This window comes from Mastigoproctus giganteus, chromosome 3, assembly GCF_048544385.1.
Source record: "Mastigoproctus giganteus isolate SK-2022 chromosome 3, ASM4854438v1, whole genome shotgun sequence".
Classification (NCBI taxonomy): domain Eukaryota; kingdom Metazoa; phylum Arthropoda; class Arachnida; order Uropygi; family Thelyphonidae; genus Mastigoproctus; species Mastigoproctus giganteus.
Window position 1 is genome coordinate 51,427,247 of NC_143577.1, and position 26,315 is coordinate 51,453,561.

The following is a 26,315-nucleotide window of genomic DNA, read 5'->3' on the forward strand; positions in this document are numbered from 1 at the left end:
CTAGTAGTTGGATCTCCTCTTTTTATAGGATTATGCAATGCATCCAAATTTTTTGAATCCAAATCCAAGTTTTGCAAATGAAAATTTAAAATCCTATGTATGATGTGTACTTACCCCAAACAGAAAATTTTAAATTCATTAGCAAACTAAGCATAGTGCGAACTCTTAAAACAAAAAGCCGATAGAAAACAAGCAAATGACACTTTAAAATTACCAGTCATTACTGTCTATTTAAATTCTTTGAATAATTTAACCTTACATAATTTATTAATTTAAACAAGATACGCAGAAAGATTCCATCTGCTATAATTAACACTAGTACGAACAAATACACAGAAAATCTGATGGATTACCAATCGATCGACTAGCAGGTAAGTGCATACTTAAGACAGATCTACTATCTGTAGTATTTTCGTGTTATAAACCACGAAACCCATGGGCTCGGCCAGAAATTTTCTTCTGGAAGAAGGAAAATGTTTGTGGTGTAAATTTTCCATCTTATGAAAGCGTCTGGTCTACTTTTTAATGTATCTGGAATCCTTGGGAAGGGATCAAGGACCCCCTACGCCTATACCTAAATCTTTATGCCGTGATGCTTTGAGGAATGCATTAAATAGTTTAACCTTCACATGGTATAGTGTTTATCATAAGAATAAAGAGTATCAACTACCCACATGAAATCATTATCCTAAATTATTAAGCAGTCTAAATATGTAATAAATTATAGTTAGCCAGTCAGAACAAGTTGCCTCTTAAATCTTCAGACAATCGTACTTTATGCATTCTTATTCTCTCACTTCTAATAGAATTCTGGTCGAATCTTCTAAAAGAGAACTCATCAAATCATAACTGTGAACCGGTTCCATGCGTACTTCCTCTGAAAATGGAACAAAGCAATTCCTGAGATCAATTGTCAGGTTACACGCACTGCCGCGTGCATCGACGGGCAAAAGCTGCATTCCAAGGAAAGATATAAAGTGCTATTCATATTATTAATGCTCACTGTGGAGGATCAAAGTTAAGCAAATTCAAGATGCTCATTACAATTTGTGTGTGCAACGGAGAAAGAAAATTTCATAGCTGCTTTTTAGGAATAAACTGGCAAGGTTTCCTGAATAGAGCACCAATTTTAGTGTTCAAACTGGACATTACTCCTTTGATCAGCCGTCGTAGCCGAGTGGTCACGCACAAGGGTGCGTAAGTACACGTGCCTTGAGTGACCGGGGTTCAAGCTCGTGACAGCTAAATACGGTGCCGTTTCTTGCATTCTCTCTACTTTTCATCCCGGGTCATCCCAGAGTATAAACAGAAAATTTATTTATTTATTAAAATGGACTGATTTGTGTCCAGACGACTATGGTTAATTCTTGTTCTTTCCTTTCCTTTAAAATATCAAATTATTTAATAGACTATTTCTGAATCGCAGAATTAATCATTTATAATTAATAAGTGAACATGTGCATCCTTAATTATTAATCTGTCTGCGCGGGTAGCACAGTGGTGACGTCACCGTTCTATCCACATCGAGTGGAAAAGGCCCGGGTTCGAATCGCGTCGATGACTGGAGGAACTTTAATGGGCTCATAGATAGCAAGGTTTTTCCCCCAGATAACTGGGGTTTTTCGTTCATCAAAAAAAGACAAATCGACCAGAGAACACACGAAATTAACAGACATAAGACACACAGCAGGGAAGATGAATTTAATTATTCGGGTGGCCTAAAAATAATAGTTTTTTTTTTTTTAATTATTAATCTGCTTTTCTTTTGATGATTTAAACAAGATAAATGAAACATGCCCAAACTATTATTTGATAACCATTAATACGTACTCCATGCTCGTAACTAGTTTATAATCATATTTAAGCATATAGCTGTCACAGAGGGTTGGCCGAGGGCAATCTCTTCTGCCCATGTGTAATGTGTCCATAAACTGCTTGTTCGGTTTGTCTGTTTTATTGGACGAAAAACTCGATTTCCCAGGAGAACAACTTTATTAATCTTGACTAACACCAACTAACTAGTGAAAACCCCATAAAAGTGCCTCGCGTCATTGACGAGATTCGAACCCAGATGTGAGGAGGGCAGCGATTACAACCAATATGCCACCACGACATTTAAGCATATAAAGAGTCGCCTGTTGTATTGTCACCATTGACCATCTACTAGTCGTTTTGCTATTGTAACCAGTGACTTACGTCATTTTTGATCTCCGCATAGTTATTCAAAATGTTACTGTTGTTGTAGGGTTTAGAAGCATCAGCGACCAAGGCCATATTGCTCCATGTATATTGTCTATAAATTGCGTGTATTCTAAGGTCAATTTTCTGTTTTCTGGGAGCAAAAACTCAGTTTCCGGGGAGAGAAAATCCATGCTACCCTAGTCTGAGACCGACTAACTCAGCCACATTGTGAAAAAGTCCCATAAGAATACCTCATGCCATCGCGTAGTGAAAATTCCCCATGAAATTGAAGATCTTCAATGAAGAATAAAAAAGCTTTTTTTTTTTTGCACTGTTAGCAAAATGTAATTCGCAACTCTATGAATTGATAAGAAACTCCTTCTAAAATAGAATTATTAAAACTATAGCCCAGTATCAATCCTATAAATGACTAACCCGTAGTTTTGAACATTGTCTCAGCACAGCTTATGCCGCTGAATTTGTTATTTGCATTTCCGGCAGATCTACAAAATCCTGGAAGATAGTGCTGAAGTTATCCTCGATGATTTAACCTCTTGGACTAATATTAATAAGTTAAAAATCTCTCCTTCAAAAACAACCATGATGGTGTCAGTAGCAAACTGAATTATGACCGACCACCTAAAATCCACATCAATGGAAAACAAATACACTGGTGTACAAAATTTAAGAACCAGTCAGGCTTTCATCTGTAGCTTCCCATAGGAGTGGCCTGGATATGGAAAAAGCATACCAAAGGAACCTCGTGAGGTACAGAAATGATGATGGAAACAACACCGACACAACAACGGAAACAAAACGGTACACAGGGACTTTATTCAAAAATGGCAACATAGTACTGACTGCCATGATACAGATGCATCACTGCCAAAGATGGAACAAAGAGAAGCGGTGGTCCTCAGTAGGAGATATGGCCACCCCTAATGCCGGTGCAGGCTTTGCACTGCCTCTCCATACTTAGAACAATGTTGTTGATAAGTTCTTGCGGTAACATCGTCCATTCCTCGGTCAGCGCCATCTTCAGCTGGTGAACATTTTCTGATGGGTGTGGACGTGCCGCTAGGCGTCTCCCTAGAGCGTCCCATATGTGTTCGATGGGATTTAGATCGATAGAACGGGCAGGCCAATCTATACGAACAACATCCTCACTTTCTAAAAGCATACCAACAGCTGCAGTGCGATGGGGTGTGGTGTTATCATCCATAAACACGAACTCGGGGTCAATGGCACCTCGGAACAGACGCACATGGGTAAGGATTACCTCAGTACAGTAGCGTGCACCGGTTACAGTACCGCCTTCCAGTATCTGGAGTTCTGTACGTCCATCCAAGATAACGCCTCCCCAGACGAGAACACCTCGACCCCTTTCAGTGATGTTTGCGGGGTGATACCGTGTGCCAACCTTTCGCCAGATTAGCTGACGTCCAGAATCGCTGCTGAGACTGAATCTACTCTCATCCGTAAAGAGTATTAAGTAAAGATTTTGTGGTTGTAACCTTTAGAAATAGTGTTGGTCCTTAAGTTTTGCACACCAGTGTACCTTTTGCGTCTAAGACCAAATACCTTGGCATAATCCTAGATAACCAACAGCTTCCAACCGCACATTGACAATCTGGCCATTAAAATGAAGAATTTTACATCCTTAATAATTAGAATAACATTCTCCTATTGGGGCTTAAACAAGAAAACGCTCACATTATATATATATATATATGTATATGAGCGTTTCATATCGTATTATACATATTTATGTATTTAGGATACCCAAAGTTGAAAATGGATAATGAATTTTTGTAAAACTGTTATTGAGACTACAGAAACGGGTATGCATGAGACATTCATTCAATGTGGCTATCTGTCCGCTCAAAGCCCTAGCAGAGAGATAGCCAAGTGGATGAACGTGATTTTTTCTTAATTTTTCCTTCCTCTGGCTGTGAAAGTTAGGAGAAAGGTTGATTGTGATACAGTTGGTTAGAAGTGACCACTATTTACTTTACTTTACTTTTCTAAATTTTTCCTTCCTCATTCACTTCTTCATTTATTATTGTATTCCTTTTTATAACCCTTTAGCTTTAATTAATTTTTCCATTTCCATTTAACCTTTTATATTCATTTTTAACATATTTTCATTTTAAAATTACAACATAGATCTTTAGGCGAACGGGCATTTGCTAGCACACCAAATTGCTAGGCAATACCGTTAGGCCTTAATGCCTGAAATTGCCTCCCAACAAAATATAACTACACTACAAACACAAACCCAAAAATTAAATAGAATCTTTCCCTAATTCTATTAATGTGCGTATAATGTTTAATTATTACAATAGCATTAACGCCACATATCTACAACTACAATACAACTGTAAATTGTATGCCTTATAGCGCATAAAACATAAAATTAGCAACTAAGTGTGTGTATATATATATATATATATATATGAAAAACGTAAAATTTGGAATGAAGTGCAAAATATCTGGCAATTTCGCTGGAACGCTTCTGACAAGGGAATCGTTACCCAAAAACTCATTGGCGAAGTTTTATTTGCCACGTAAGCTTCAATTATTAAATGGTTCTTCATATCTATAAAAACATCGTACATCCTAGATGATCATGGGTCTTTAAGGACCAAATTATTCCAAATTGGCCTTGAGGATAGTCCTTTATATCAATGTGGCTCTGAAGTATCTTGGTCACACATCTCTTTCACTGTGCATTTTATGATGCTCAAAGAAATGATCTTTTGAATTCTATTCCATTCCTGTGTGAAGGACATGAGAATATAATACTTCAAAATGTAGCACAATTTCGAGCCTTGGAATTTTTTTTTTTTCGGAGGCCTTCAATAGAAAAAAGCAATTATTAGCAACTAAGATATGAAATTTTGTTTTCTAGATCTGCTCATTAGCACACTGGAGACGATGGACTTGTTGATCATTACCTTTCTAATTCTCAAAAAGATGAGAACTCTAATCAAGTTTGATTATGTAGTAATCAAACGTCATATAATCTTCAATGAAGATGTGTAATTATCCTGTATATATATATATATATATATATATATTTTTTTTTTTTTTTTTTTTTTTTGGTGCGGGCACTCACTGAAGTAGCACTACCTCCAGTGGATGCTGGATCATCGTAGTGCCTGAAGTCAACCACGATTCACGCTTAGTTGTGACCTACCTCCTCGTGGTGTAGACAGGCTTTCCAGGTGATCGCCTTCCTGGTGACAAAGTGGCCAGAAACAACTAAACAACACACACAATGCACAAAAATAACATTACATACATTTCTGGCCTTTTACAGAATTCTGTATTCATCATAGTGTACCAAGGCGGAGTTGAGCTAATGTTTTGGAGCCGCCCTACGTAAAATACTATACAGTCCACACACCGGAATCTCTTAGGAGACCATGTGCACCCTGCTGTGTTGCATTTTTTCCGGGACAGAAACGGGATCTTCCAAGACGATAATGAGCCGTGTCATCGGGCCCGCACTGTGCACGAATGGTTCGAGGAACACAATGAAGATATCATCCATCTTGACTGGACTCCAAATTCACCTGACCTCAATCCAACTGAACACCTGTGGAATGTTTTGGAACGGGAAATGAGAAGTGAGGCATATGGACATCAAGAGTGATCTATTCCGATCCTGTTTCTGTAGATCCTTACAGACTACGCTAGATGTCTGAAGACATCTAGCTTAGTCAATGCCTGGGCGAACAACGGCTGTTACCCATGCGAATGGTAGCCCAATAGTAGGTAGGTGGACTCATATTTAGGAAGTGATTACTCAGTGTGTATGAGAAGAACATATTACGACAGAATTTCATATCTCCAAGGGATGAAATGACGTTGAAAGCGGATACCTTTTGATGTTGAGGGTGGCTCATTAGATAGGTGAGGAGTGCCGCTGTATAAATAATTTCAGCGTATAAAGATTTGATTAATACCCTTAAGGAAATATTCTGAATGGTGAGTCATGGATGAGAGATCTCATCGATTTCTTGACTCCACATATAGTAAAATCATATGTAAAGTTCTTGGCTATAAGTTGTATATTCACCCTTGAGAAGGTAGAAAGGGGTGTGTCAAGTACTGCAATTTATTAGTATCGATGTTTGTCATAAGACTTTATCTACTTCATTCTAGCCATAAACTTTCTTACCCTTTTTTTTTTATTATTTTTTTTTTTTGTTATTTGTATAGAAATTTTCCGCATTCCAAGTAGAATTAATCATCATTAAGTGGTATTAAAAGTTTGATAGTGTCAGCTATATCGAACAGCCGAATCCTATAATGTATGCAACCTTAGTGTTTTGTTTTTTTTTCGTGCTATAAAGACGTGTATAAAAGAATTCGAAACTGTCGAACAAAGGGTCTCTGCACGCTTAAAAGCCATGCCGAACAAAGAGCAAGGATACATAATAGCCAACGACCTTGTGAGTTATACAGAATTTAGTCTTCCATAACGTCGAACTGTTCCCCACCCTGTATCACCATTGTAGAGGTCAAAACAGAAGCGATGGTGTTTATGATTGTGAGTGTTACTGCTTAGAAAGTATACAATTTGCAGCCTCTGTTTCTCGTTTTCAGTTTCAAAATCCTATCACTGGCACTGGCACGCGCTGGCATGTGAAAATGTCAGCTAATCCTCTTACAGCGAATGCATCCCTATAACTAAAATATTTGCAGATACCGATCGAATTCCCTTGTAAATCTCGTTTGAGCAAAATAGTTCTGGCAAAAAATTCAGTACAACAAATTATTTTTAAAGTCCACCTATGCCTAAAACGTACTGTACCATATTTCTGAAAGTGTGGATTATTAAATTTTTTGGCTAAATTCGGAACAGGATGCGCACTCCAGTGAAAAAAAGGTTAGGGTATGTTACGTCACTAATTCGGGATGGATTCAAGCAATCAATCATTAGTAAATATTATCAATGATTAATAAAGCAATTAATAATTATTGGAAAAAAAGTTAGGTTATGTTACCCTACTAATTCGGGACGGATTCAAACAATTAATGATAGTCTGCAGTGCGACCCTATTCTGAAGTTTTACCAAATTTTATACGATAAAGTATTTCTTATAAATACAATATGATTTCAAAATGACGAGCTCTGAACAGATATTTTTACTTTTGTAGTATATACAGAATTTTGTCATTTCAAATAGTAATCATTGATATTAAAGTCGATATGTAAGTACAATAAAACGGAAATTGCTACTTCTATATTATATATAATAAATTATTATATTATAAGAAGGGTGCAGCAGAATTTATTTGAACAAAGGTTCTTTTGAAATAATTTTGAATATTCATTAGACCGAAATTCCTGTATAATGAAATGATTCTTGCATTCCTGAGAAGTTCGTTGTAGCGGGATTTTACTGTAGTATCGCATGACCGAAATAAATACATGCTTATACATCGCCAAAGTAGTCCACAAAAGTTGGAAATCTTAGAATCATCTTTACTGAAATTTCCAGTACCTGTACAATGTCTAAGATTTGTCAAGTTTCTACTGAGGAAGAATATGTGTATTCAGATTGGAAACGTTTACAGAAAGTACTTGTTTTATGGCGTTTAGTGCTAGTTTCTTAATACACGAGTTGTTGATCCATGGACTAAAGAGTCCCTGATTCAATGTTGATGTCGCTTTTTGATTCCTAAAAGTTGGTCTCTTGTGTCACACGATTGAATAAAGCTTGAAAAAGAGTGCAGAACAGAGGCATTAGAATGGAAAGCATAGATTCAAGCAAAATTGAACAGAAACATAAACTGCACTTGAAAGAGTCTATTCATGTTACTGAAAGCTGTGATGGTCTAAGAAGGCGCTCTGGAAACAGGTAGATATTATAAAAATTTAGTGGTCGGTACCAGAGGGTGGTCATGTGTTTGTAAAGCTAGTCTTAGAAAAATTTCTAGTCTTAGAAATTATTTCTAGTCTGCAATAAAGAAGACTCTAAAATGATTGTGGAGTTGCCTGAAAGCGCATAAGGCAACCAATCTGAAGGCAGTCTTTGCCAGCTAGCACAGCCTACAAGTATTTATTAATAAGGATTTTCTTCTCAGATAAGTATTACTATTAGTTATCTGAGTGTTAGGTTATATTAATCCGTCCCAGAAACACGGTACAGCAGAATGAAGGTCATAACACAGTACCACTGCTTATAATCCCGGAGTACTGGGAATAAGTAACTGCCCCAAATGACCCTTGCACGTCTACTCTGCTTTCCCATTTCTGCTAGCCCTCCATTAAGTATAAGTAAACTCCTAAATAGGCTCTAGTTGAAACCTGGAAACTGGAAAGGTAGAAAAAACAAACCAATTAATATGCCTGGACAATATATAGTGCAGAATGAAACACGAATGTGTTTTGTGTCATTCTCAAAAGGCAGAGATCGTCTATTCAGTATGCCCAAGATGATTCTGGTATGGATGTGGATCAACAGAGAAAAGAAACAGAAACCAGAAGAGATCTGCATCCCTATTATGTCGTGAGATAATAGGGATGCAGGATCACAAGAGAAGAATGAGTCTCTTGAAGCAAAGCGATAGAAATGAGCAAGACGTCGACACAGGTAGATGTAAATGAAAACGAGCTAGGCAATGTATCAAATTGAATCAACACATAGTTCGACTACACTGTAATGTGGACTCATAGACAAACAATGCAGTCATCTAAGTTCCGAGAAAACTGATCACTAAAATCGAAGTCTGTACCCAAACAGAGGAAGTGATTGACTTTCCCAGGATGAAATTAAAAGAATTGCGAAATCATAAATCGAAGAGACATTCCATACGATGAAAAATGATAGGCGGAAGAAGCTGATTTCCTTAATGCCACAAATGAGAAAATTTCACTGATAATGCAAGAAATAAACGAGCTAGAAGGAGAGAATGGACCATTAAAAGAATATAATAAGAGAGAAACTTTCATAACGAGAATCATGACAAAATTCTATAGGGCATGCAGAGGATAACAGACAATTTTAATGATTTGAAACTACCTGAGAGTGAATGTGATTTTCCTAACACTCGGAACCTATGGAGAGATCCCAGAAATTGTGCGCCATTCATGTCTAGAGGAACCACGAAGTTCAAACGTGTGAATTCAATCCGAGAACAGCAGACTCCAATTTCTTTGTTCAAGTATCGGTATAATAAAAAGTATAATTGCCGCAAGTCAGCCAAGAGGAAAAAATAGTTCCTCATGACAGAACCAAAAAAACCCTCACATCCCACTTTCATATGCCTTTAGATGAGAGTAGGACACGTTTAAAGAATCATGTTCCGAGAAAACTGATCACTAAAATCGAAGTCTATACCCAAACAGAGGTGAAGTGATTGCCTTTCCCAAGATGAAATTAAAAGAACAGCAAAATTATAGTTCCAAGACGCATCCCACACGATCGCAAAATCATGGTAGGAAGAAGCTGATTTCCTTAATACCATAAATGATAAATTTGTGTACAGCTGCAATCCGAATACATCCCCCTATTAAATAGAATCGATAAGCTGCGCAAATCAGCCTCTAACCAGAAAAGGTCTCATGTAAGCCAGGACAATACAAACGCCCAGATAGTAACCACTCTCCCTGCCTAGGGGTCCCCAGAGCAAAGAAGTAACTACCACAATCTGAGAGAGCAGAAGAAGACCCTTAAAGAGGGGGAGACCTGCAATTAGCGTCGAAGTTGAGATTATCTACGACATAAGGGCTATATAGGCAAGATCATTAAGCTCGAACCAAAGATAACCCAAGAACATAAAAATCTATTTCTCCAGAGAGCACGGAATCAAAGCAGAGGTGAAACAGCTGAAGAGGTGAAATAACCAGACAGCCAGAGTATGCGTCCTTTATTATAAGCTGTCTCAAAAACGAAAGCCATAAGATCTGTGATCTAAGCAACTAGCCTAGATAATAGATCTATAAACCGATATAGAGAGAGAAACTTGATAAGAAACAATAGGTATCCAATAGGAAATCCTGACAAGAAATGCAGGAGAGGAGAAGGAGAACGTTCTTACAGAACGTAGAACGCACTAGAAATAAGACGCACAATTTGCAAATTAAAAGTTAAAATGATTAATCATTAATCATTAACCATTGCTTTTAAATAAATTAAGCAATTCGAATGGGAATAAAGTTTCGCGGAATCTTGAGAGAAAATAAGTTTCGGTGTTCTTAAAAAAACGCCTGCAATTGAATTTGATACAATTTAAATAATTCTATTAAATCGCAGGGTTACTGTGACTAAACAATGCCAAATCAGAACCCCCTGAATCTAATCATGGATTAGATTATACAATAATTTATTTAAATACAATAACTATAAAATATCATTTTTAAAATTTAACTAACTTAAAAAAAAATGTACCATGGGTCCACTGATGTGAATAGCCAATCTTTCGAACCATTTGAATAATTATAACTGCAGTTATTTCGTCCAAGAACTACAAGGCAACCAGAATAATCTGAATTAAAACTCCATGTCGTAAAAATTTTACTTCCATGAACTATCGCTTGTTCGGCCGCTTGCAGACGACAAGACCATTGTCGTCTGTGATTAAGAGTCCTATTATTTTCAGAATCATACTCAGATCTCAGAAAAGCTTCTGATATTGTTCTACAAGAACAACTGCTGTACAAATTAGAGAGGTGTGGTATTAGAAACAAGTTACTACTAAAGAGATGGTTGAGTGAGAGAGGACAGAGAGTAGTTATTAATGACACTATTTTTCATGGACTGGTGTTATGAGTAGAATCCTTCAGAGTTCAGTGTCGAGCCTCTATTTCCAAGGTTTATTAACGATACTGATGAAGGAATATATCAGGTTCAATGTAGAAGTTTGCTGATAATACAAAGAAGAAGTGCAGGGTGGTAAATGACAGGAATCAGGGTGTGCTACTGCAACAAGACGAAAAAAAATCAAGCACATAGGCTAAGTGGCAATGGAGTTTAACAATTATAAATGCAAGGTACTGCACGTGGCTAGCAGTAATCTCAGAATAACAATGTTAATACCAACTGGGTATTAACAAAATCAAGATTGTTGGTGTTCTAGGGTTTTAGGCGCATCAGCGACTTAGATCATATTGCGTCCCATACACTATATTTGTAAAATGCGTGTGTTCTGTAGTTGACTTGCTGTTTGCTTGATGAAAAACTCGATTTTTAAGGGAGAAAAACCATACTATCCTCGCTTGAGACTGAATAACTCATCCATGTTATGAAAAAGGCCAATAAAAACTCCTCGCGTAATTGACGGGATTTGAACTCAGGCATTTTCCACCCGGTGTGGGGAGCACGGTGATTATATCAATTTTGCTAGCTGCACGAGACCCCTCAACGTAGTGGAGCATTTAAAAGACCTAAGGGCAATTATACAGTCCAACGTGCAGTTCTCTGAGTAATGCAGAAAATATCTGGACAGGCTGCCAGGTCTAGAAGCGTCATGTTAAGGAGAATGTGGATCTCTTGGAACAAGTGGAAAGAAGATCAACCAGATTTGTCAGGGGCTAAAAGCTTGGACGTTTTTCTTTGATTTTCGAAAAGCCAAACTTACCAAGTTCGAGAAAGAAAAAAAACAACAACAACAAAAAACAGTCCTATTAAGGCCACTTGAGAATTATCTCATCTACCCGTGTGTATTATGTCTGCAAATTGTGTGTTCTCTGATTGGTATGTGCGGCTGGAAAAGACTTGAGGTTGAATACCGTCGACAAAGGGAGGAATTTTTATGGGTCTGTTTCGCAACATGGCTGAGTTAGTTAAATCATGCTATCCTCTCAGGAGAGGGTAGCATGGTTTTTTCTCTCAGAAACTCGGGGGTTTTCGTCCAGCTAAACAGAAAATCGATCTCAGAACACATGCAATTTACAGACAATATACATGGGGCAACATGGCCTTAGTCGCCGATGCTCCTAAAACCCAACAATAACCAACTCTGATTGGTTTACCTTTTTTGCAGGACGAAAAAAAAAAAAAAAAAAAAAAAAAATTTCCGGGAGGAACCTTGCTGTCTTCGCTTGAGACCAACTAACTCGGCCAAGAGATAAAAACCCCATAATAGTTCCTCGCGGCATTCACGGGATTTGAACCCGAGAGAGAGACGCTAGAGAACGGGCTAGTCATGGTTGGGTTGTTTTGAATAAACCACAGCTGTTCGACAAACTACAACTAGAAGATACCACTCAGAAAAGAGATGACACACTTTCTGAACGAGTCTATGCTCTCACTTCGCAACTCTAGCCAATGCCTTTTTTAATATACAGCAATATGCACAGCGAAAGCAATTGACTAGCAGTTGCAAAATGTGATATGGAATGTTGAATCAGCATACAGAGAGTATTCATCAAATATATGCACATGGGCATATCGTATGCCAAATTTAAGAGTGACATCACCAGATGCGCTCACCAATAATGGTCTCGGTATGCCTAACGTGATTTTCCCTATAGTGCTTTTCCGGAGGATACATGCATAACTCTACCATGGCCCATGACATAATGAACAATTCTGCTCCATCAGCACTGGGAATTCTTCGGAAAGTACCCGATTGCCAGTTAATAATGGAATGGTCTGGAGAGCAAACAGTGAAAATGTGCCTTGGTCAACCGATTCTCAATTTCAATCCAAATGAGCATCTCTGGAATATTTTGGAACTGAAAGTCAGACAGAGATGCCTAAATTCTAAATTCTACGTATTAGTCATTATCTTGTGGGATGAGAGGCTTAAAGTTTTGATGATTGTATATCTTGCTGAGAGTGTGTCTCACAGAATGTCTGCGTTCATTAAAGTGAACAATGGCCACGTCGGATAATTTTCAAATTTGAAAATAAAAAATTCTCAATTTTTTTCCTCAAAAAGCAGACTATTTAATGACAAAAAGTAGAGTATAACGTTTCACGATTAACTTCTTATTATCAATAATTAGTGGTTCACAGACCACTAACTAGCCACGCTCATACAATATGAGGAGGACCATGACTTAAATCTCTCAATCTTTCGAGAAAAGTAAAATGGAATCAAAACTTTCAGAAGCGGTATAAGAAAGTATTCTAAAGGAAAAAGAATGTTTTAAGATGGACAAAGCCTGTCTCGTCTTATCACTCATACAAAAAATGTTGATAGATTTCACTACAGTTGTATGTAATCGGTACTGTGGAAAGGGGAAAAATATCTTTCGTGGTGGAATGAGTTTTCTTAGATTGTCCAAGAAAAAACTCATTTCCAAGATGCTGCAATAAAAGTATGGAATTCTTTAATATCATGAAATATCCGAAGGCAATCTTAGTATCGCTATTGCCTTCGAAAAACTGAGAGCCGATGAGCATTGCAATCTGACATTGCAACGTCTTTGTGCTGCTCTAGCACAATATCCACTTATTTTCTGTCAAAACTCTCTATTTCCGTTGTTTTACCTCAGGTAGAGGTTTTATCACGGACGAGTAACCGTAAACTTTCCCCGTTAGGTGTAGTCATGGCTTGCCGAACTAAACCACTGAGATCATATCTTGTACCGTTTCCGTCACAAAGGTCGGGGGGAGGGAAGAAAAACGTGCGAGGTTATTTTCACGACACTGGAGTTGTGTTCTCTTTTTTATTGTTTTGTAGAAAATCAGTAAGCGCCACCGTATCAAAACGTCACGGGCAGTAGAAACGCGTTCTGCTAGCTGCTGGCCACACAGGGCATCCGCGACTGGGAAGAGCAAGGATTGTTATAAGCAGTGAGGTCCTCACTCGTGTGCTTATTCTCCTGTTCGTTTATCCATCTCCGAGAAGATGGAGAAGTTGTGGGTTTTTTCAGCAACACTTTGCTATTTGTTAGGTAAGTGAATCGCCTCTTTATAAAACTCGTGAATAAACAAATTTTGTATTTTGGATGATGCATTTATGGATGCAGCTGTTATTTAACTCGCTTCAATTTGGATAACTAAAGTAACATAAATAATACGACATTGGATAGTACAAGACGACTAGTATAAGAGAGTTTCTCCTGACGGGACTGAGGGAGCTTTAGGGGATATTCGACTTTTTTTTTTTTTTTTTTTTGTAATGGTGTGTGCGAAAAGACAGTAGTGTTATCCATGAAAAAGAAATTTAAAATGTTAGAAATATATATTAAAGGTGAACCTACACTACATCTCTAATTAATTATTGTTTTTTCTCATTAATAAATGCCAATATGATTTTTCACTAATACATATATATTTTTAATTTAACTTTTTTTCTGAGGTCTAAAATGTAAATTCGAATCTATACGTGTTACCTATAGATTCGTGTTATATTATATAACACGAATTACCTATAATATAACACGAAACATGTTATATTATAGGTATTACCTATAATATAAACTACTCACAACCTGGCTTGTTTACACTATTTAATATTTTTATCAAATCATTTCACTTTCTAAGATAGATCCACTAACATAGACGGAATGGCCACAGTTTTTCTAGAGAGGAGAATATTTACCAGGAAAATAATTTAGGCGAAAGTCTAAAGAAAGAACTTTTAGGCGCCACTGAAGAATAATTAATAATGCAAGTAATCATTGAGAGGACAGTAATCATAATCAATAATGCAAGTAATCATTGAGAGGATAGTAACCATAATCAATAATGACTTCCATTTCATTGAAGTGTGGCCAGGAATTCCATCTGTGCTGCTCTTGACGATCTAATACCCAAATTATGAGTTTAGCATAAGGTAGTTAGTTCATAGCATTCTATTCCATTGTAGGACTCAGTACATATCTGAATTGCGGCCATTTACTCATTTTATATCCTCACGTGTAGTGCAGTGGATATATCTCTCATACCGCCATAGCCTAGTGGTCAGGCGCGCGGGTGCATAAGTACACGTGATTGGGGTTCAAGCCCGTGACTACTGAATACAGTGCTGTTTCTTGTATTCTGTCTATCTTGTGAACTCCTCTGACCGTTTGGTCATCCCGGAGTATAAACAGAATTTTTATTTATTTATTTTACCATGTAGAAAAGGCCTGGGTTTTATTATCGTTATCAGCTGAAGTAGAGAAATACTGTATTTACCATCAGAACGGTTTATTTTTTCTCCCCTCCCCCCGGCATCATGTAGCTGAATTAGGGCGAAGGTTGCAAAGTTTTTCCGTTCAGGAAACTCAAGTTTTTTACCCTCTAAAACAGACAACAAGCGAAATTTATAGACACATATACTGATGTTTCAGTTGCCTTAGTTGGATCGACAAAAATTCTAAATCAACTTAAAATAGCTCTTTTCTAATATAGGTCTAAGTGGATGAAAAAAACGCGAATCATCATCAGCCATTTTCATTCCATTGCCGGATGAAGGCCTCTCCAGCAACTTTCCAGTTCCTTCTGTTTTGCGCAATGGCCATCCATTTAATACCAACGAACTCGTGAATTCCATCTGTCCATCTCCGTTGTTATCTTCCTGGTTTTCTTTTAGCTCCTCTTGGGTACCATTCTGTTATTTTCTTAGTCCATCTGTCATCATATTTTCGAACTATATGTCCTGCCGAAGTCCATTTCTGTTCTTTAGTTTTGATAAGAATGTCCTTTATTTGTGTTTGCTGCCTAATCCATGTGTTTCTCTTCTTATCTAACAGTCTGATTCCTAATATAATTCGTTCTATTCTTCGCTGCGTAGTTTTCAGCTTCTCTTCCATTCTTTTGGTGAGTGCCCAACTTTCACCTCCATAAGTCATGGTGGGGCGTATACATTGGTTCATTATTTTACGTTTCAGACAAATTGGGATATTGTTCCTCAATATGTGACTATATTTCCTGACTGCTATCGATCCGAAATTTATTCTTCTCTTGACTTCCAGCCAAAAACTCGAATATATCACACTTAAAATACCACCACTTCTCATACGATGAGTAAAAACATATATATACTTCTGGATGACCACATAGACAGCATTACTATCATTATCATTAACCATATTTTGTGGTCACAGGGTTACTACAAACGGTAGCAATATTTAAAAATTTATCGTATTGAAGTAAACTTGTGTTTTTAAATGATGTACAAATACACTGTAAGTTTTTTTAACAATATTAATATATTTCAAAGTTATTATTTGTGTCGGGTAGATGTTCCAAATAGGAAAATCATTTACTTTACAAACACATGGTTAAATTTCAAACTGATACAGCTAATTATTGTCTGAAAAAGTACACAAGGTTAACTTTTATTTTTTATTTTCGCAAAATCAATTATTATTTATTAGTTATATCGTACAGCATTGTATAAATTTACTCTCTATACAGTACGGTTGTGATTTACGCGGTTTTTTTGCGTGATTTTGAAACAACGCGCCCATAGAAAAATAAATCTTATTATAGGTGTAAATATTAAAATAACTGGGCTATATGTTCATGCAGGATAAAAAAAAATAATAATAAAAAAAAAAAAAAAAAAAAGCTTACGAAATTTACCGCTAAGTGAAGATTTAATAAATAATTATTCGTTACAATTTTAATTTAATTTTTATCTGATTTATATTAATTATAAAAATATATTAATTTTAATTTATCTCATTAAAATAATTCGAAAATTTTTTACGCATTTCCCCCGAATTTTAACGAATTTATGGGATAGCGGGTCTTAATTAGCGCGAATCTTTGTTTATGCGCTCGTTCCAGAAACGCGACCCACGTGTAAATCATGACCACCCTATACTTGATGAACCTTACTCAAAATGAAGAAGACAAACCATTAAAGAACTGTCTTCTTCATTCAGCCCTGGTACCAAAGATTTATAGACATGATGTCTGTGCAAATGTTAGCGTTGCACAGATATATAGTGTTCGTGAGGTTTTAGTGACAAGTTCACAAAAGTCAACATCAACGGACTACGCAGAGTTAAATGCACCGCAAGAGCAATGTTGAAAATCCTAGAGCCATTACTCAATATATCAGAAAAGGTTGTTGTTCTTGTTGTAGTACACTTTTAGGAGTATCACCAACTAAGTCTATATTGCTCCGTGTATACTGTCTGTAAATTGCATGTGTTCCGAAGTCGATTTTCTGTTTGCTGGATGAAAAACTCAAGTTTCCGGAAAGAAAAAACCATGCTACCCTCCACTGAGACCGACTAACTCAGCCACATTGTGAAAAAGGCCCATAAAAATTCCTCAGGTCTTTTCCACCCGGTGTGGGGAGAATGGCGATTCTATCAACTGTGCTACCCACGTGGGCTAGCAGTAAACCAGGAAATTCACTATAAACTATTAGAAATTTCACTCCTTTTTTCACAGATAACCAGTTAGAAGGGTATACATCTTGTAAGGAGAAGTAAACATCCAAATCATAAAGATGGTACAAAGGTATAGCCTCTTGATTAACAAAACGCAAGCTAATAGTATGGATTTAAAAGAGGAAAATCTCCCCATAACATCATATGAGAAAATAAGACCATTTCGCTTACAAAGCAATGAACTTTTACAAATATACAAGAGATACTTCATTCATTAATCTCTAACATATAAAATGTACTTACTTGCATTTTACGTTAATTTTGGAATTACCAATCTTTAATTAAGTTAATGTATATAGTGTACATAAAATTGCGAAAAATTATAATTTTGTAAATTATAATTACATTTATAAATAAATTAATTAATGTGATATAATGTTTAAATTTTAATGAATTATGGGTAACCGAAGTGAATGCTCCCCACTTTCCTACCTCTTCAGAGCTGCTCTGTTTCTAATGACATTCAGCAATATATTATTGTAAAAAAATATGCTAAAATCGGGGAAATATGCAGCATTCGAAAAAAGAAAAAAACTACTTTTATGAAATTATTACTTTACTTAAAACGTTGCAGTTACAGTTCTTTTTCTCTAATTCAGAGAGAGAGATCTTTAGCATCCGGCTTTACTGTTTTGAAAATGCATTTTCTTTAATACAGATGAATCGCAAGGAGCAGGTTTTATATCCCACATTATTCATTTCTGCACGCAATATTAACAAGTAATATTGCGTGTAGAAATGAATGAATGCTTTGACGTAAACTGACGTAAACATTTGCGCGTTCTTAAAAAAATTTGTTACCTTCCTCAGTATTGAGCGAAATTTAAAAAAGTTGCGCAATTTTTACCTTCCCAGATACACTGATTAAATTTCAAAGTCGATAACAACAAATAACAAATTTATTGCCAATATTTATTTATTTTGTTCTCTGTGAAATGCTTTACTTTAAGCCTATCGTGCCTGACCAGAGGGTGCGCTCTCATCGCTTTGTTAAGCTGAAGACGTCACGCCCTTGGTATTTTTAGTACAGTAATTCCGCAACAAAGAACTTATAGTTTATTATTTTTATATCGTCATTCCAATTTCACAAGAAATTACTACTCTGACCTAAGCAAGCTAGACTGCCAATATCATGGACTCCAGTTCGAATCCCACCTAGAAAAAATAAAATCGCAGGTGGAAAAAAAACGCCAAAATCGCGCTTCATCGAACCTATCGTCTCCAAGGTCGAAGTGACGGCTGAGGAAGAAAGTGAGCGGCACCATTTGGTGTCACTCCCATAACTACCATCCACCACTAGATGCCAGAGATAAAAAATAGGTCCACCACCATAGGTGGATGAAGATGAGAAATAGAAAAATTGAACGTACTGTGTGGGCATGTAGACGTGTATATGTAAAGGGCGGCTCCTAGAACGTTTGTTCAACTCCGCCTCGTATCTCTGTGAAGAACAGTATCACTACAAATGGGCCAGATATGTATGTGACGTCGGTTTGTGTGTATTATGCGTGTGTTCTGTTGTTCTGTTCTGGTCGCTTGGCTACCCAGAAGCATCAGTCACCTAGACAGATGATTCTGGGTGCTCGTCCACACCACGGGAAGGTCGATCAGTCCATGTAAAGCACGTACTGTCTCAAGAGAGACTCTGACCCACCCCATTCCAGAGGAATAAAAAAAAATAAAAAAAAAATATGATAATAAATAAATGCATAAAAGAAAGAAAGTGATGCTACTAAAAAAAAAAAAAGAAAAAAAAGAAAGAAAGAAAGAAATTATATGTCTGCAATGTCCAAAACTTGCATCCTTAGTCCCCACTCAAAGCCATAGTGTAATGACCTCCTGACCAAGGCCTTTAGGGAAAAACAGGTGGCCCATGACTCTTACAAGAAGTCGCCTTCACAAGAGTCATACGCCAAATTTTCCAAAGCAAGGATGGATTTCCAGAAGAGGAAACAATTTTCTATTGACAATTTCATGAACGGCCGGCTATCCAGGGGAAAACGTGTGTGGTCCACTAGTCATACTTGCACCCCTCTATCTTTAGATGTCCAGGAATGATGTGAGAATGTGCTGCGTTTTAAGCGAGATCACCGTGTGTCCGAAGCATATCCTTGGAACGAAGCGTTTAACGTTTCTTCACCTTCTAGTAATACAGAAATTTCCGAAGAACAACTAATAAAAATAATAAATTCACTACCTGACAAGTCCACCATAGGAATTGACGCAATACCTCTTTTTAGTCTAAAAATTGCTTCTTATTTCATCAGCAAAGAGCTCACTCAACTCTACAACAAAGTACTCAAATTTGCACAGGTGCCGTCAAGCTGGTTATCATACAGAGTCGTGGCAGTTCCGAAAAAGGCTCGTGCGAAAAGACCGGCTGACGTCAGGCTAATATCAATTGCATCTCCCTTCCTGAAATGCCTCGAGAAGTGCATCTATAATGATGTAGCACTCGCAATATTTGCGCATAGGCCAGAACATACCCATTATGCCATGCCTAATAGATCTACTGTAACCTGCCTACAGTCATTATCACAGAAAATACTTCGCGCCTGGAATGACAACGAAGATCTTCACACCATTTTTCTGGACATGAAATCTGCTTTCGACTCAGTCCAAATAACACCCCTTCTTGCCTTACTTGAGAGATTCTACGGGATATCCGGAAATATGCTCGAGATCCTCAATAATTTGCTATCTAGGAGAATGCTTCACTTCAAAGGCGATGGCATTACAGTCACTAAAAGCGTCGAAGTAGGGATCCCACAAGGTGGTTCTCTATCAGCCTTGTTATTTGCAGTAATATTCGTTCCACTAATGGATCAAATTCCAGCTTTCCTATCGTATGCTGATGATATTGTTTGCTACTTGCCATGCAAACGCCATATTGGTGATTCACATAAAAGACAAACCGCCTCTGAATCTGTAAACAGCTACCTAAATACATTCTGTAAGTATGCTAAATTTTTTGGCCTGTCAGTCAATCCAGAGAAGTAAAACTATCTCATCTTTACGCCAAGTCAGATGACTTCTGCTGATACTGCATCTTCTCTACTTCAAGAATTGGCAGGAAATGTTCTGACTCCCACAAACAGCGTCAAATTCCTAGGAGTAATCCTTGATGCCAACCTCACCAATAAAAAACAAATCCAAGCTCAGTATTCCAAAGCCCTGAGAGCGTTCTGGGGAATGAAAATTGATCTGTGCAAAACGCACAATAAACAAATAATCAAGAAATACCTCGCAACTTACTTCTGTAGTGTACTCTCCTATGCCGTGGAAGTTTGGTCGGCGGCACCACCCACCAGACTCAGGAAACTATGGGGCCTCGAATTCTGGGTGCTGAAGTGGGCCAACTTGTGGTCGCACCAGATGTACACAACATCTAAATCTACTCTCTGTTGCAACCTGCAATACACGCCCATAGTCCACAGAGCCCATGTGCTAAAAATAAAGTCATTCCTTCATCTGTGCTCAGCTAAGCAGGATCACGCCGTAGCCTAGTGGTCAGGCGCGTGGGTGCATAAGTACACGTGCCTTGAGTGACCGGGGTTCAAGCCCGTGACTGCTGAATATGGTGCTGTTTCTTGTATTCTGTCTATCTTGTGAACTCCTCTGACCATTTGGTCGTCCCGGAATATAAACAGAAAATTTATTTATTTATTTATCTGGAACACGGTTGGTTAGCGTTTGCCAGGCAGACATCTCCGTAGTACCTCCTCCTTTTGCTCAAGGCTCCAGCGGTTACAGAATTTCAAGAGACACTTCCCTAATGTGACTCTGGACACTCTCAACTCGCTCAACATCGACATCGACCTGTGGACTATAGACAAGGCATATCGCAATGGCATCTTGTCCTATCTTGCTGTTTGTAAAGGACATTTATGTAAGTGCCGATGTCATTTCATGTTCTGCTCAACTTGTAGTACTTTTTCGCTGTAATTACTACTTAATTTTTACATTTTGATTATCATCTTTGCTTTGATCTATTAATTATTATTTAGTTATTATTATTATTTTATTTCAATTTTTTTTTCTATAATAAAACAAAATCACTTGTATAAACAACGAATTGTAAGATTCCTCTGGCTTTCTGTGCAAGGAATCACTATTGTATAAAATTTATGTTAATAAAGAATCTTATTATTATTATTATTATAATAAATACATAATAAAAAAAAAACAAAAGTGATGCTACTAAGAAAAACGAGAAAGAAAGCACTTAATTTTGTCTGCAGGCCGAGGAAAATTTTCACTTCTTGGGGATTTGAGTTTATATATTATTAAAAGAGATCTAACCAGCTATGCATCAGCAGGACCATTGTGCTGCATTCTGTTGAGATCTGTCGACACTGAACGCCTTCGAAGAAATACGCCTTGAGCGAAAGCCTGAAGAATGAGATATGACTCCGAGCTTTGTAGCAGAGACGACTCCTGTCCTGGTTGAAAATTATTAAGTGAAGAGGAAGTCTGAGCTCGTCATATAGGGAGCAATGAAACAAGATGTGATCCCAACTCTCTGGTGATCCACACGAACAGAGGTCTGTTTGTGATAAATTGAACCTAAAAAGACTCTGGTTCATCGATCCATGTCCTGTCAACAGGTAGGACGTGAATATGTCCATGCAGAAAAACAATCGAACACGTTTATCAAGGAGAAATGAAACTTGTGGTATAAATTTTCTCGTTGTTGCACCAACGGGAGCTGTATCCTATCGAGACTGCCAGATGCTAACTAACTCGTTCCACAGTTTCCTTCTTTCTCTTTTAGCATCATCTTGAAGGTTGATGGTTATTCCAAGAAATTCAGTCTCAATCTGCTTTTTCAGTCTGTACAAAAATCCTCTATAAGTAACTTGCAAGTCTAAAGGTAATGTTCCGGCTAGTACTTGCAGAGCTTGCGTCGAGACTGTCCTGCATGCCTTAACTAAACACCGCAAGATGGTTCTCTGCAATGATGAGAGTTTTGCTTTGAAGTGTTTGAGCCGTGCCCTGTGAAACCATGCACCGGCAGCATACGTGATTAGAGGGAGGAAAACTGCATTGTAATAGATCCTTAAAGTTTTTCTGGAGAGCCCCATTCAACACGGGACACCCTACCAGTAAATCTACGTATTTTAGATGATAAGTTTGTCAAGTGAGGAATAAAATTGAGACTGGAATCAATTACCACTCCTAGAACCTTGTACTGTTTAACTATCTGGAGACGAATGTTATTGATCTTGACCAACGGAGGACGAGAGATATCCAACTTTGATCCAAGAATCATCATCTTTGTTTTTGACAAGCTGATTTTAAGCTTATTGGCCGCAGTCCAATTGTAGAGATCCCGGAGAATAAAATTTGCGGTAGTTTCAAGATCGGCCCTAGAGTTACCATTTACCAAGATGGTGAGATCGTCTGCATACGCTATTATTTTGACGTTATTGAAAGATCGGGAGAGCCACTGCTGAAGCACCATGTTCCATGTAAAAGGACCCAATATTGAGCCCTGTGGGCACCCTCTAGATACTGATCTTGATACTTGGCTACGTTTAGCCTTGACTATTATGGTTCTATTGGCAAAGTAAATACGGATTAAAAGGTAAAGGTGGTTGGAGCACCTAGCCGATCGCAGACGCTCCAGGACGCTCTCCCACCAAAGGGAGTCGAAGGCGCCCTCGAAGTCAATGAAAACAGCCAGGGTATATTTATGTACCGAGTTTTGAACTGAAGAGACAAAGTCCACAAGAGCATCCTCGCAGGAACGTCTGGGACAGAACCCATATTGACTCCTTGAAAGCAGATCCTGTTCTACCAGTAGGGTATTCAATCTAATTGCCATTAGTCGCTCTAGCAATTTACCAAAATTAGCCAGCAGAGCGATCGGCCTGTACGATCTAGCCGCTCCAGAAGGCTTATCCGGCTTTCTGATCAACTTAACTAGAGCGACCTTCCAAATTTACGGAAAAGTTTCTTCCTGAAGGCATTTGTTGAATAAGTTTAGAAGAACATAAGGTTTTAATTTCAAGACTCTGATAATAAAAATGTTTTCTACAAGATCTAGTCCTGGGCACTTCTGAACATTAACTTTATACGAGACATCCTGCAGTTCATCCAACGTAAAAGGTTCGGTGGTTGTTGAGGACACATAAAATTCATTGTCTGATCGGATTTTAGAATGAACAGCTAAGTCTGAGGTAGGATCATCCAACGGAAAAAGAGCATCTAAGATTGCATTTGCAGAATCATGCCAGTTCAGTGTTTCCACGGAGTCCGCCACAATTGAGCCAAATATGTTAGAACCAGAGGTTTTTCCTCTTACAATCGTGTATAGAAGACCCCAAGGATTAGCATTTGCAGAGGTGTGAACGAAATTCATCCACATTTCACGCTTTCGAGAGGCAATGGCCTTCACGTAGCTTTTCCTCAATGAAGAATGCTGCTGGTAAAAACGATTAACGTCGGCTTGGGGCCAGTCTCTATGCCTTTGGTAGTACCTACGGGCTCGATGAACTTGGCTTCTTAACTGGGATAACTCCTGCGTCCACCATGAACACGTCTTCTGATTAACCCTCTTTTTCCTAGAAGACTTATATGACGCTTTTATTATAGCATTTTGAATATAGTCCACTTGATGAGAAATAGGTGAGGTTTCAAAAGAAGCAAGTTTCTGTTCATCAAGGTCCAGAAGAATAGAAGAGTCAAAAGCATTCCAGTCAATATTTCTGATGGAAAATCTTATTAATTCTGGCTGTGAGAAAGTGTGTGAAGATAGAACGGCAGAATCAGGGTAAAGCATATAATAGATGACTCTATGGTCACTAGAGCACCAGTGCGTATACACAGTCCAGTCAGTAAGCCGCAAATCGAAGTGAGAGTTTGTCATCGTTATATCTATATTAGATTCTCCTGCATAACTTGAGAAAGTATGAGGGTAATTAGGCTTGTTGTGAATTGAAACAAATTATTAATTATAAACTCCTCCAAGAGAAGGCCACGTGCATCTGTAGAAGAGCTGTGCCAAAAGTTTGATTTTGCGTTGACCTCCGATGAGATCAATATTGCTATTCGGTCCCAAAGTATTTATCACAGTCTCGAGGTAAGCAAGACAGTGATTAAAGTCCTCCGATGGAGGGCAGTAGAGAGAAATTAAGTAAAAATTCATTACGGAGTGTGTGACAAGAACGCAGGTAGAGAACTGAGTGCAAAATCCATGAAGAACCGTGATGTCTAAAGAGTCATTAAGAATTAAAATATTGAACGTACGTACAGCATCGAGTGTGGCGCAGGATAAAGTCACTTGCGTTCAGGTCTTAGGCAGAGGGGCCGGTTCGAAAAGTTGGAGACAATCTCCCGCGGACGACACTGGAGCGAGTAGCGCTGTTTCCCATATGTCCACTACAACTGAAGGGCAAGACCACCCAGCTCAGCCATCTGGAAGCGCTTTCTATGCAACTGCACTAGTGACCACCCAGGAAAGAAGGAAGAAAAAGCCAACGCATAAAGAGGAGTATGAAAATGAATACATTCATCATGCGAGCATACTACGAAGTAAAGAAGCTAGAGACAGACATGACAATATATAGGACGAAACTACACACCAAGTGGTTGGAAAGCAGGATTACTGTTAGCCAGCGAACAGCAGACCAGAGACGGACCATCGTTAAGAAGAACCTGACAACCGCTGCTCACTTGACTTGGAAAAAGTCAAGCAGGGTGTCACCAACACCAAATACGAACACAATGGAACCAGAACTGGAGGAGCAACAGCAAGTACAAGAACTTAAACCCGCAGCAGCCGAAATGGAAACAGACAAGATGGCGATATTCAGAATAGAAGAAGAGAGGAAAAAATCCCTAGCAGAATTCGAGAGAATGGATTCCACAAAGGCCAACATCATACCGAAGCAGAGACCCAACAGAAATCCTATGGCAAGTCACAGATAACCTCAATAGGCGAATAATACCGGATTATTTCAAAAACAACGAAGTAACACTAGACACCATCGGCACAGACATTTTATTACTGTGTCGCTGCAGCAGCCACTAGGATGGGGCATCAGAGAACATAACAAAAAACGCAAAGACAAGGAACCACCAGCCTGGGAAAGAAGGTTACAGCAGAAGATAGAAGATATAAAAGTGAAAATAGGCCAACTGACCAAGTACCGTCGGGGTAAAAGAAGTAAGAAGCTGATCAGAAAAGTGAAGGCCATCCTCAAGAAAGATAATAGCCACAAAAAAACTATTATATTAGGGCCACCGGTAATTTCTTACATATCCCCATCTATGTATTATGTCTGTAAATTGCATGTGTTCTCTGGTCGATTTGCCTGTTTTTGGACGAAAAAATCCCAGTTTATAGGGAAAAATAATCTTGCTATCTAGCTTGAGATCGACTAACTCAGCCAACGAGTGAAAAAGCCCATTAAACTTCCTCGCGTCATCGACAGGATTCGAACCAGGGCCTTTTCCACCCGGTGTGGGGAGGACGGTGACGATACCACTGTGCTACCGCGCAGACAAGACAACGTCCACAGCAAACACGAGACCTACACAGTATAATGAGAGGGCCGAAGAATACCTTGACACCCTCAAGCAGAAACTCTTGGTACTCAGCAAGAGTTCGCGGCCGTTACAGGGAGAGTGCTCAGAGGAAAACAGATGGGATATTTGATGAAAACCAGAGAGCTTCCAAAAAAAACTTACATGGAATTCCAGAAGGTTGCAATCCTAAACACCTGTAGGAGTTCCTCGACCAACAGTAATAACAGCAATAATAATAGTAGCCGGACACAATCAACCCCCCCCATACTTGGCCCCAGTACCCATTATGGGGGGAATAAAC

At 38.2% G+C, this 26,315-nt stretch overlaps 1 protein-coding gene across 1 annotated transcript in view; it reads left to right on the forward strand.

Moving 5' to 3' along the window:
- The first annotated feature begins 13,903 nt into the window (after positions 1-13,903).
- The window catches only part of LOC150087955 (uncharacterized), a 54,797-nt gene continuing 42,385 nt past the window's right edge, over positions 13,904-26,315 (forward strand). Inside the window, exon 1 of the mRNA XM_090370525.1 lies at positions 13,904-14,041. Within this exon, the coding sequence (XP_090226651.1) occupies positions 13,996-14,041 (46 nt within the window). The 5' untranslated portion in view covers positions 13,904-13,995. The remainder of the gene's footprint in view (positions 14,042-26,315) is intronic.